We start from the raw sequence: 13,273 nt of genomic DNA on the forward strand, positions 1-13,273 counted from the left end.
TCTTTAGTCGAGCGGCTTCTCTTAAATCGAGCGGATTCTCTTCAGTCGAGCGGCTTCTCTTCAATCGAGCGGCTTCTCTTTAATCGAGCGGCTTCTCTTCAATCGAGCGGCTTCTCTTCAGTTGAGCGGCTTCTCTTTAGTCGAGCGGCTTCTCTTCAGTCGAGCGGCTTCTCTTCAATCAAGCGGCTTCGCTTTAGTCGAGCGGCTTCTCTTCAATCGAGCGGCTTCTCTTCAGTCGAGCGGCTTCTCTTCAGTCGAGCGGCTTCTCTTCAGTCGAGCGGCTTCTCTTCAGTCGAGCGGCTTCTCTTCAGCGAAGCGGCTTCTCTTCAGTCAAGCGGCTTCTTTTCAGTCGAGCGGCTCGAGCGGCTTCTCTTCAGTGAAGCGGCTCGAGCGGCTTCTCTTCAGTTTAGCGGCTGGAGCGGCTTCTCTTCAGTTTAGCGGCTCGAGTGGCTTCTCTTCAGTTTAGCGGCTCGAATGGCTTCTCTTTAGTTTAGCGGCTCGAGCGGCTTCTCTTTAGCTTAGCGGCTCGAGCGGCTTCTCTTCAGTTAAGCGGCTCGAGCGGCTTCTCTTCAGTTAAGCGGCTCGAGCGGCTTCTCTTCAGTTAAGCGGCTCGAGCGGCTTCTCCTCAGTTTAGCAGCTCAAGCGGCTTCTCTTTAGTTTAGCGGCTCGAGCGGCTTCTCTTCAGTTTAGCAGCTCGAGCGGCTTCTCTAATCAAACACGTTCTTTTTCCTCTCAGTTAAAGACAAAGAAGACAAAGAAGTGGATTCGGAAGCTCGGCCGATGAAAGACGAGACATTCGGAGAGTACAGGTCAGTGAGCGCTTGACCCGTTCCAAAGCGGCTTTTGTCACCAATTGAACTTCATAAACATCTAGGAACAACGTTGAAAAAACTCACGTCAGAACTCTCGGAATCCAAGCGCTTTAATACGACACGGTGAAGATACGACTCGTGAAAAATCGATACGACGGAAACGAAATGACAAAGTATTGATCGAGGCGTTCAGAGTTGGTCTCGTGCTGCCTGGAAACGCTAAAAGCTAATGCACGATTTCAATGGAACTTTGCATCTAATTGATCTGAAGCTTTTATCTCCCTCATTTGCATAATGTGTTTGAAATGGATGATTCTATTGGACAAAGTGTGCTCTCTGTTTCTCTTCTTCCTCTTCTGCTTCATCTCCACGTCTTATGTTACGTTTCTTATTTCTCTACTTTCCATGCTCTCCTCATAGATCTCTGGAAAGGTGAGACAAACTGTGCTGTGTGTGTCCTGGTTTAGTCCTGGTTTAGTCCTGGTTTAGTCCTGCTTTAGTCCTGCTTTAGTCCTGCTTTAGTCCTGCTTTAGTCCTGGTTTAGTCCTGCTTTAGTCCTGGTTTAGTCCTGCTTTATTCCTGCTTTAGTCCTGGTTTAGTCCTGCTTTAGTCCTGCTTTAGTCCTGGTTTAGTCCTGGTTTAGTCCTGCTTTAGTCCTGGTTTAGTCCTGGTTTAGTCCTGGTTTAGTCCTGGTTTAGTCCTGGTTTAGTCCTGCTTTAGTCCTGCTTTAGTCCTGGTTTAGTCCTGCTTTAGTCCTGCTTTAGTCCTGGTTTAGTCCTGGTTTAGTCCTGGTTTAGTCCTGCTTTAGTCCTGCTTTAGTCCTGCTTTAGCCCTAGTTTAGTCTTGGTTTAGCCCTGGTATAGTCCTGGTTTAGTCCTGGTTTAGTCCTGGTTTAGTCCTGCTTTAGTCCTGGTTTAGTCTTGGTTTAGTCCTGGTTTAGTCCTGGTTTAGTCCTGGTTTAGTCCTGGTTTAGTCCTGGTTTAGTCCTGGTTTAGACCTGGTTTAGACCTGGTTTAGTCCTGGTTTAGTCTTGGTTTAGTCCTGGTTTAGTCCTGGTTTAGTTCTGGTTTACTCCTGGTTTACTCCTGGTTTAGTCCTGGTTTAGTCCTGGTTTAGACCTGGTTTAGACCTGGTTTAGACCTGGTTTAGTCCTGGTTTAGTCTTGGTTTAGTCCTGGTTTAGTCCTGGTTTAGTTCTGGTTTACTCCTGGTTTACTCCTGGTTTAGTCCTGGTTTAGTCCTGGTTTAGACCTGGTTTAGACCTGGTTTAGTCCTGGTTTAGTCCTGGTTTAGACCTGGTTTAGTCCTGGTTTAGTCCTGGTTTAGACCTGGTTTAGTCCTGGTTTAGTCCTGTGGAGCGTCCAGCCGGCAATGGACTAAATATGAAGAATTTTTGAACTATTTGTGAATGAAAAACGACTTGATGTTGATGAAACTAAATGATAAGAACAGCTTAAGTTTAGCAGAATAAAGATAAAACAAAGTAAAACACATCAATAGAAACATTTGATAGTTTAATTGTTTTGATGCATGTTACTGTGCAGTGGGTGTTTCTTCTGCTTCTTGTTTACAGTCAGTCTCTGTTTTTACTCCAAGCTGTGAACTGTCCTCTGGGGGGCGCCATGGGGTCACTCTAGGTCAGCTGTCCCAAGTAGATTCCATCATCTTCAGGTTCATCTTCAGGTTCATCTTCAGGTTCTTCTTCAGGTTCATCTTCAGGTTCATCTTTAGGTTCATCTTCAGGTTCATCTTCAGGTTCATCTTCAGGTTCATCTTTAGGTTCATCTTCAGGTTCATCTTTAGGTTCATCTTCAGGTTCATCTTCAGGTTCATCTTCAGGTTCATCTTCAGGTTCATCTTTAGGTTCATCTTCAGGTTCATCTTCAGGTTCTTCTTCAGGTTCATCTTCAGGTTCATCTTCAGGTTCTTCTTCAGGTTCATCTTCAGGTTCATCTTCATGTTCATCTTCAGGTTCTTCTTCAGGTTCTTCTTCAGGTTCTTCTTCAGGTTCTTCTTCAGGTTCATCTTCAGGTTCATCTTCAGGTTCATCTTCAGGTTCTTCTTCAGGTTCATCTTCAGGTTCTTCTTCAGGTTCATCTTCAGGTTCTTCTTCAGGTTCATCTTCAGGTTCATCTTCAGGTTCATCTTCAGGTTCTTCTTCAGGTTCATCTTCAGGTTCATCTTCATGTTCATCTTCAGGTTCTTCTTCAGGTTCATCTTCAGGTTCATCTTCAGGTTCTTATTCAGGTTCATCTTCAGGTTCATCTTCAGGTTCTTCTTCAGGTTCATCTTCAGGTTCATCTTCATGTTCATCTTCAGGTTCTTCTTCAGGTTCATCTTCAGGTTCATCTTCAGGTTCATCTTCAGGTTCATCTTCAGGTTCTTCTTCAGGTTCATCTTCAGGTTCATCTTCAGGTTCATCTTCAGGTTCTTCTTCAGGTTCATCTTCAGGTTCTTCTTCAGGTTCTTCTTCAGGTTCATCTTCAGGTTCATCTTCGTGTTCTTCTTCAGGTTCATCTTCAGGTTCATCTTCAGGTTCATCTTCAGGTTCTTCTTCAGGTTCATCTTCAGGTTCTTCTTCAGGTTCTTCTTCAGGTTCATCTTCGTGTTCTTCTTCAGGTTCTTCTTCAGGTTCATCTTCAGGTTCTTCTTCAGGTTCTTCATCTTGCAGCTCAGACCACATATGGTCTCCAGTCTTGGTTGCACTTGGCCTGTAGTTGTTTCCAGTTGGGAGAGATGAAGGTTCTCTCTGCTGCGTTGCTGGAGGTCTCGTGGTGGCTTCCTTTGGTTCATCAGGGACTTAGGCATCAAAGTGCACAGTTGGTTTGGTGTCTTCCTGCTCAGAGGTCAATGCTGTTGGTTTTGGTAGTTTCTTCTCATTAGCTCAGGCGCCAAGACACGCTTGTTGTCAAATCATGTAAGTTTCTACTTCAATTTTTCTTTTTCTTTTTCTTGTTGCGTTTTTTCTTTTCAGAAGTTTGTACCTCTGCTTTGGCTTCTGTGGAACCTTCATCTTGGGGCGTGTCTCGAGCACCTTGTTCTCCCTCAGTCGTGCAGATGGAAGAACTCTCCTGCTCAGGCTTCTGTGTTTGGACCTGAGCTGCTTGAGTCTCAACTGTGTGAGATTGACAAACTTCTGTCGTACTCTTGTGATCTCTCTCTTTCAGAGTCTGGAGCTCCTCTTGAACGCTCAAGATCTTCTCTTCCAGATGGCTGTTGGTCTCATCTCTCTCTTTCAGAGTCTGGAGCTCCTCTTGAACGCTCAAGATCTTCTCTTCCAGATGGCTGTTGGTCTCATCTCTCTCTTTCAGAGTCTGGAGCTCCTCTTGAACGCTCAAGATCTTCTCTTCCAGATTGCTGTTGGTCTCATCTCTCTCTTTCAGAGTCTGGAACTCCTCTTGAGCGCTCAAGATCTCCTCTTCCAGATGGCTGTTGGTCACATCTTTATCTTTCAGAGTCTGGAGCTCCTCTTGAACGCTCAAGATCTTCTCTTCTAGATGGCTGTTGGTCTCATCTTTATCTTTCAGAGTCTGGAGCTCCTTTTGAAGGCTCAAGAGCTTCTCTTCCAGGTGGCTGTTGGTTGCATCTTTTTCTTTTAGAGTCTGGACCTCCTCTTTAAGCTCAACGATCATCTGGTCCTTGAAGCTGATAGTCCTTTTATTGTCATTGAGAGCCACCTTCAGTTCTTGGTTCCTCTCGCTCTCCTCCTTCATATTCTGGACCATCTCTAGGTGCTTCTTGTTCTGCTCCTCCAGCTTGTTCTGGGCTGAGGACAGATCTGTATCCAGGTGTTTGTTCTGCTCCTCTTTAAGGTTGAGCTCTTGTTGAAGCTGGTTCATCAGCTCATCCATGCTCTGCTCCATATTTACTAAAGCCTCTTTCACTGTCTGGAAATCTTCTGCCATTGCCTTTTCCTCGACCTGGTATCTTTCAATGAAGTTCTCCAGACGGTGTATGACCTTCTCCAGCTCTCTGTTCCTCTCTCCCTCCTCCATCTTCTCCTCAGTGTACTTCTTGGCCTGCTCTTCAGACCTCTCGATCACAGCCGTCTGAGCTTGTATCTGCTCCTGGAGTCTGCTCACTTCCTCGTCCAGGCCACGGCTTTTCTCTAGGTCTTCGCTCTGCTTTTTGATGAGCTGGTTTTGGAGCTCAAGTTCCTTCTGGAGGTTTCTGGAGGCGTCGTTGGCCTCGTATCTCTCTCGTTGGAGCCTGCAGACCTCTTCCTGCAGTCCTCGGCTCGTCTCTCTCTCCTCGCTCAACGTTTTCTGAAACTCCTTGATCCTACACTCCTTCTGAGCGTCGACCGTCATCATGTGCTGAGTCGTCTCCTTCATGAGCTTCTGAAAAATGGCCTTTTCCTGCAGGAGTTCGAGCACGTTTTCTTGGAGTGTTTGGACTTCTTTCTCCTTCTTGTCCAAAGCCTTTTCTCCTGTTTGTTTGCTCATCTCCAGTTCTGCCCGGAGCCTGGCAGTTCTCTGGTTCATCTCGTCTTGGATGGATCTGGAGGTGTCTTTGTCCTCCTGCAAAGCTCTCTCAAGGGCGTCCTTGTCCTCGCTCTCCTTCTCCACCTCCCTTTGCAGAGCCTGGATCTCCTCCTCTGCTGCACTGAGTTGGCCTCTCAGTTCTTTCACCAGGATGGCCTTTCTCCTGAAACAGTCCATGTTGAAAACGTGTTGAAACTCTTGTCTCGTATTTGGAGCTCTTCTGAAATGTGGCCGTTTGCGACGTTCAAACAAATAGTGACGTTCTTCTTCCTCCTCTTCTTCTTTGTTGTTGTTGTTGTTGTTGTTGTTGTTTTATGGCGGTTGGCATCCAAGTGTTGCATTACCGCCAGACTTTATTCCTCAGACTTTGTCGTAGTCCTCAGACTCTGTCGTAGTCCGTAAAAGTACTCCTTCCATTGCTTTGGTGTTACAAAGCCCATGAGGTCATGATATGTCTTTGTGACTAGAATAGTTGTTGTTGTTGTTGTTATTCCAGGGAGACTCTTCTTCATCTTCCTCTCCTTCTTTGACGTTCGGTGCTTCCACCGTACAGCGTTAGGCTTCATTCTATAGGCTTTAATATGTCCACTGATGTCGCTGCTTGGTAGCCGTGCGTCTACGAGACTGGGCGAGGACAGGAGACCACCCCCACCCCCATCTCGTCACTCTGATCACTCTGACTCCCCACAAGCAGACCCCCATCACTCCGACTCCCATTTAGCGCCTTTAGCCTGTTTTCTATATCTGCCCAATCAAGCTCCTTTGTTCCAAGGAATCTCCCTGCAGCTTTAGCAATGATCCTGATCCTTTCAGTTCTGCTTTGAGTCTGAGCAGCACAGTTTACAACATCCACCATAAAGAGTACAAAATCTTCTCTATCCACAACCAGGGTATTCTCATTAATTCTGGAACCTGCACACTTGGGACCTCCACTCTTGAAACCTTCACACTTCTTGGGAGCCACGCTGGCCTTTCTCATTTCGCCCTGGCTGGGAGCAGCGCTGGCTCCTCTCTCTGTATTTACTCTAAACTCGTTACTTGAAACTTTCTTGACTGCATCTGCATAGGATATACCTTGAGAGACCTTTATTTTCTGCACCTCAGCAGCTCTTTTGCTAAACCTGCATCCCCCGAAGGCAGAGCTATGTTCTTCCCCACAGTTACAGCACTTCAGTTTTGCACCCACGTCACACTTCCCATACTCGTGGTCTCCTGCACATTTACCACATCTTTGCTTCCCTCTACAGACCGCTGCAATATGCCCAAAGCGCTGGCACTTAAAGCAACGCAGGGGCGGCGGAACATATGGCCTGACGCTATAGCACATGTACCCAATGAACACCTTACTAGGCAGGCACCTGCCTTCAAGTGTTACCATTACCGACAAGCTGTCACATCTTACCCCAAACCGGGTCACCTTCAAACGCCTAGCGTCCACCACCGTAACTCCAGTCAAATTCTCCTTAACTTCATCCACAGACGTCGCCGTAGGGACACCTACGATAACTCCTCTGACCGTGTTTCTTTCAGCATCAGACACAAGAATGTCCTTTCCACCCAGACGTTTAGCTCCAATCGCCTTCCGTTGCTGAGCCGCGTCCTTGCACACGACCAGCAGCGAGCCATCTCTAAGGACACTCGCACTCTTGATCACTCCCACAGCTACAGTTAGGCTCTTTGACAATGCCACTGAATTCCACTCCTTAAAGGATGCACTATCCTGTGCAAGCTTTATGATCACCTTACAGTCTCTGCTCTCACCCCGGATATCAATAGCTTCAGCCTCATCCTGCTGCTCATTCCCAGAACCCTCGGACGAGCTAAGGGACTTTTTACGTTTCCGGGCACGTGCAGGCAGAAAAGGCTGCTCCTCCACGCCGTCCAGAATGTCTTCCATCCCCGATCCACTCTCCTCCGCCATCTCCCGTCTCTCCAGACCTTTGGTGTTTACACTACCACCACCTACTGTAGTTAGACTTTATTCCTTAGACTTAGACTTTATCCTTTAGAGTCCTTTCACTTGTCTCTTTGGTGTAATAGTGACGTTTGGAACACGAGAGGTTTATATTTACTCTGTGCCTTTGTGATGTCATTAGAGTTATGGCATATGGAACTGACGCTCGGTCGCCGCGGAGACGGAGAGAGCTCCAGGTTCAATGGAACTCCAGGGCGGGTTCTCTTCTGTCATTAGACGTTTTTACAACTGCACTAACCACTCTGCCACCGCACACACATATAAATGATCTAAAAGAAGAGGAAATATTGCATTTCCATCTCAGAACAAATGTCACTCTTCTATGTTTCAGTACTAAGCATTAGTACATGTTTGTACTTTTAGAATATAGTAATCCTTGTACCTGCAGTGTTTTCAGTATTTTCAGTACTATGTTGTAGTATTTATTGTAGTACCACATTGTAGGTCTTTTCTCTGTGTTTCCTTGTTTTTGTTGTTGTTGTTGTTGTTGTTGTTGTTGTTGTTAATGGCACCTGGCAGCCAACTGCAAAGGTCCACCCTTGCTCAGCCCCTCCCCTTTCTCCCCCTGGTGCGTGTGAGTATCCATGGCAACGCAGCGTGTGAGAGAGAGAGACAGAGTCTAAAAATGGTAAAGACAAGGTTCAGACCAAGTCCCCCACAGGTCCAGATGAAGTCAAGGGTCCGAACCAGTTCCCGACCAGGTCTAAACCATGTCCAGACTTGGGACCAGGTCTAAAACATGTCCAGACTTGGGACCAGGTCTCAAATCATCAAATCAAATCAATTTATTTTTGTAAGGCCCAAAATCACAACAACAGTTGCCTCTGAGGGCCACAGGGAGAAATGAATCAACAATGTCTGTGGTGGCGAGGGACGATGTCCCAGGGTCCTCTGTCCTTAGACTCTCCTTCTCGGCCAGGAAAAACTACAAAAAAACCTCTTTGGGAAAAAAGCGTAGAAACCTGGAGGAGTTCCAGTGAAGGAGAGATCCGACTCTCACAGACGGACAGACGGACACGAGGAGACTGGAGCTGGACCCACTCTTCAGGCAGATGAGGGACCGACTGAGGCGAACTGGACCCACTCTTCAGGCAGAAGAGGGACCGTCTGAGTCGAGCTGGACCCACTCTTCAGGCAGATGAGGGACCGTCTGAGTCGAGCTGGACCCACTCTTCAGGCAGATGAGGGACCGTCTGAGGCGAACTGGACCCACTCTTCAGGCAGATGAGGGACCGCCGGAGGCGAGCTGGACCCACTCTTCAGGCAGATGAGGGACCGTCTGAGTCGAGCTGGACCCACTCTTCAGGCAGAAGAGGGACCGTCTGAGTCAAGCTGGACCCACTCTTCAGGCAGATGAGGGACCGTCGGGGGCGAGCTGGACCCACTCTTCAGGCAGATGAGGGACCGTCTGAGTCGAGCTGGGCCCACTCTTCAGGCAGATGAGGGACCCTCGGAGGCGAGCTGGACCCACTCTTCAGGCAGATGAGGGACCCTCGGAGGCGAGCTGGACCCACTCTTCAGGCAGATGAGGGACCGTCGGAGGCGAGCTGGACCCACTCTTCAGGCAGATGAGGGACCGTCCACACAGGGCAGGGACCACTTCACCAGGAGAGGGACATCTGGGTCCACAGGTCCTCAGGAGTGAGAGAAAGAAAAAGAAGGCGGTGAACAGTTTGCAAGTGGAATTAAAAAATAAATATTGTTTGATAGCATAAGTCAGAAGAGGAGGATAGTGCTCAAGCTGACATACTTCCCCCAGCATAGTTACTCCTAGGGCAGCGTAGCTAAAGCTGTGGGTTTAGCTACGCCTCCAGTTCAACGAGGTCTAAACCATGTCCAGACTTGGGACCAGGTCTAAACCATGTCCAGACTTGGGACCAGGTCTTACCAAATCCAGACAAGGCCCAAACCAAAAATAGTTTGGAGCAAAGACCCGAGTCTCAAATAAAAAAAAACAAATTTGGGGTTTTCAAAATAAAAGCACTGTAAAACAATGTTTTTGAGTCCCAGTCCTTCACAGTGCTATGATAAGCTATTGCAGTAATGCAGTCGAAGTACTTTGGGTACTACCTTCCCAATAAAAGCGCTGTAAAACAACTTTTTTGGGGGTTTTCAGTGTAAAAGCACTGTAAAAACAATCTTTTTGGGCTTTTCACAGTGAAAGCACTGTACTTGTGACTTTTTAAAAGTTCGTTATTTCTGTGTTCTCTCATTTTGTACTTCTAAAAAATATATTTTAGTACTTTTTTTAAAAACTTTTATTCTCATTAAAAGTCATTTTTGAGAATTTTCCACCCAAAATTTGGACCTTCCGCAGTCACTTGTGGCTTGTTACCATTGCACAGCATCTAGTTATTATTATTACTATCAAACACTTTAATAACTACACCTTAATTAGCCTTTACAAACTATGAACAAAGACTTAATTCATAATGGGCAAATAGAGTTTAAGCTTCGTAACTACTTAATTAATACCCAAACTCTAACTCGTTATCCGAGAATAATCCTGACTAGAGACTATTAAAATGATAACTGAATAATGTCATTGTTATCTGGATTATACAGATTCTAAAACATACATTACATTATATTTTCCATCTAGAAGCCTTCATTCACCATGTATTTGGTTGAATACATATTTTAAATGGTTTGACTCTCGTATCGCTAAACCCCGGGGCAGTTGCAGCTATCGTCGGGTGCATGTTTTAATCTGCAGCCGCACGACGGCCTGTGCGGGTGTGTTTTGACTGAAGTGTGGCGTCCCTCCTCCTCAGCGACGGCGACGAGAAGCGCTCGGACAGCCAGCCGTCGCTGTGCCCCAGCAAACTGGGCAGCGACGACTCCCTGGCGGAGTACGGCGACAGCGTGGACATCCAGTTCAACGAGGACGGCTCCTTCATCGGGCAGTACAGCGGCAGAGTAGCGGCGCCGCACGGCCCAGAGAGCTCGGGGCCCGCCTCGCCCGTCGCCGCCACCGCCCCGCCGCCGCCCATCACCCCCTCCATGTCCTCCGTGCTCAACCGGCCCAGCTAAACTCTGCCACAGCGCCGCCGCCATCGCCGCCGCCGCCGGGGAAACACTGCGACACGAGCGCCGCCACGCCCGGATTCAGAATGTTCATCTGCGTTTGAGGAGTTTGAACTCTTTTACTCCACGTCTTTGTTTCAGTGTTTGAGTTTATTACGCGCTCGTTTGAAACACTCAGCAGAATGTCGACGTTACAAAATGGAGGCAAAGTCAAGTCGAACATAAACTGACGTCAGATCTTTGGTGTTTACGACAACAAAGAAGATATAAGTTTGAATTTGAAGTGCATGAAATGTCAGTAAGTTCGATTTTCTATGGCAAACGATGGGAAAAAGACAAATTTCACCAATCGTATTAAGTACGTAAATGATGCATTAGACAGTGGTGTGCAAGAGTGTTTGCCCTCCTGATTTATTTTTTTGTCACACTTAAATGTTTCAGATCAAACACATTTAAATATTAGTCAACGACAACGTAAGGAAACAGAAAATGCAGTTTTTAAATGAATATTTTTTATCATTAAGGGAAACACAATCCAAAGGTCCTGTGTGAAAAAGTGTTTCCCCCTTGGGTTTCTCTAGCCACGCCCAGGCCTGATGCCACGCCCAGGCCTGATGCCACGCCCAGGCCTGATGCCACGCCCAGGCCTGATGCCACGCCCATAACAATAAATGCCTTTTTCCTTGAGTTGTCTTTGATCGATATTTAAATTTGTTTGATCTGAAACGTTTAAGTGTGACAAACATGCAAAAGAAAACCACACCACGAAAAACGATTGTGGGCTGGACATTTCTGTGAGTATTACTAACTATCAAAATTGCAAAGAGTAAAACACATGTTAAGGGTGTTTAAAGCCGCTCTGACGTCACTCACACACGTCTGAGGCTTTTACTTTGAAAAAACCTCCTGCATTGTTCAGGTTTTGCGACGTTCTGACATTTATCCCAGTTTTTCCAGTGAAATCACGATGTTCTACTTCACTTTTGCCTCCATTCTGGGATTTGGAATAATTTTGTTTACTAATGTCAAGTTGATTCAAACCGACAAACTTCTGGTCAGTGGGCGTCTCTACCCACTGTGATACTGAACTGAATCATGTGTTTTGGATATTTCTACTTAATTCAAGTTTAAAAAGAAACAAATTAGTAAGAAAAGGCACTTGGCTGATGTTTTTTCCTGAAATAAAACGATAAAAAATAATATAAAGCTATAATAAGTGCTGAATTTGAGCTTAAAACCCATCAAATCAAATCCGTCAAAACCATCGAGACTCGTCAAAACGTCTCAAGTCTGCGTCGTTTTCTGGATCCGAGTGATTCTTTTCCACATTCCACGTCAATAAAACCAACACGGAACACGTAACCGCGGCGATGGCGTCGTTAGCGCGCTGATCCTCCGTGTTTTTACTCCAAAATTCGCGTTGACGTTCCCCTTCGATGTCGCTCGTTCGTGTCTTTGTCTGAGTCACGTTGCGGCGTGCGTCCGGCAGGGATTTTGTGAAACCGAAGATGCAGAAATCATGTACGAAACGCTCCACGCGGCGATGCAAAAGTCTCAAATGTGTTTCAGAAACCCAGATGAAGTCGTGATGTGTGTGTGTGTGCGCGCGTGTGTGTGTGTGTGTGTGTGTGTGCGTGTGTGTGTGTGTGTGTGCGTGTGTGAGTGTGTGTGTGTGCGTGTGTGTGTGTGTGCGTGTGTGTGTGTGTGTGTGTGTGTGTGTGTGTGTGCGTGTGTGTGTGTGTGAGACCTGAAGCCTTAAGAGTCCCGTGTGTCTCCGCTCCTCCCTCTTTCTCTCAGCTCCTCCAGAATTTAATAAATATAAATTAGAAATATGTTGCGGGCCGGATTAAAACATCTGGGGGGCCGGATTTGGCCCTCGGGCCGTGTCTTTGGCACCCCTGATTTAAATGAACAACGTGCAGCAGGTCTTTGTAGCAGAACCCGGCCTCAGACCCAGACCAGGCCTCAGACCCGGCCTCAGACCCAGACTCAGACCCAGACCCGGCCTCAGACCCAGACCCGGCCTCAGACCCAGACTCAGACCCAGACTCAGACCCAGACCCGGCCTCAGACCCGGCCTCAGACCCAGACCCGGCCTCAGACCCAGACTCAGACCCAGAACCGGCCTCAGACCCGGCCTCAGACCCAGACCCAGACCCAGACCCGGACCCAGACCCAGAGAGAAAAAGGGAGGACGGACTAAATATTAAAGGATGAAGAGAATCAGCTGTACTTTTCTCTGAATGTAAATACAAACTTAAAATTGTCATTTTTTTTAATTTTTATGATTATTTTATATGATGAAGATGAAGAAGATGATGATGATCATGAAATTGTAAATTTTGTATTCTTTGTTGCACTGTTTGATTTGTATTTCTGGTCCAGACTCAGGTCCGGTCTCTGGTCCGGTCTCTGGTCCGGTCTCTGGTCCGGTCTCTGGTCCAGACTCAGGTCCGGTCTCTGGTCCAGACTCAGGTCCGGTCTCAGGTCCGGTCTCTGGTCCAGACTCAGGTCCGGTCTCTGGTCCAGACTCAGGTCCGGTCTCTGGTCCGGTCTCTGGTCCAGACTCAGGTCTGGTCTCTGGTCCGGTCTCTGGTCCGGTCTCAGGTCCGGTCTCTGGTCCGGTCTCAGGTCCAGACTCTGTCTTTGTCTCATAATCTCACTATTGTTGACCTTTATTCTTTCGTAGTCCAGAAAAAATAGAAACATCTAGAACAAGTTTATTTTCAGTGAAATGTGATTAAACTTCATGTAAACTCGACTGACCCAGGAATGCTTTTTAAACGTTTGATTCACTGAGCGGCGCTGAAACGTCTCACTGTTCTGGAATCTTCTGGAGGTTCCATCAGACGCTTGAACCACAAACAGACTCTGAAGAGACCAAAGCTTTTACTCATCAAAAGACAATTCGACAAAAGTGTCTTCCCAAAAGTGAAACGAGGGAAATATTCACAGTAAGAGTTGTTTTTCTTATTT

General features: G+C 46.9%; 2 protein-coding genes across 2 annotated transcripts in view; one reads left to right on the top strand and one right to left on the bottom strand.

Annotated features, from left to right (window-relative positions):
• Positions 1 to 13,058, top strand: part of LOC140363557 (neural cell adhesion molecule L1.1-like) — a 46,996-nt gene extending 33,938 nt beyond the window's left edge. Inside the window, exons 26-28 of the mRNA XM_072450188.1 lie at positions 737 to 809; positions 10,045 to 12,844; positions 12,929 to 13,058. Coding sequence (XP_072306289.1) covers positions 737 to 809; positions 10,045 to 10,303 — 332 coding nt within the window. The 3' untranslated portion in view covers positions 10,304 to 12,844; positions 12,929 to 13,058. The remainder of the gene's footprint in view (positions 1 to 736; positions 810 to 10,044; positions 12,845 to 12,928) is intronic.
• On the bottom strand, positions 3,742 to 5,478 carry LOC140362537 (uncharacterized). Its single transcript, XM_072448624.1, has one exon. It carries the CDS (start codon positions 5,470 to 5,472, stop codon positions 3,742 to 3,744), a length of 1,731 nt encoding a protein of 576 aa, XP_072304725.1. The 5' UTR covers positions 5,473 to 5,478.
• Positions 13,059 to 13,273: the final 215 nt, after the last annotated feature.

This window comes from Eucyclogobius newberryi, unplaced genomic scaffold, assembly GCF_026437365.1.
Source record: "Eucyclogobius newberryi isolate DKJ021-1_F unplaced genomic scaffold, fEucNew1.0.hap1 SCAF_17, whole genome shotgun sequence".
Lineage (NCBI taxonomy): Eukaryota > Metazoa > Chordata > Actinopteri > Gobiiformes > Gobiidae > Eucyclogobius > Eucyclogobius newberryi.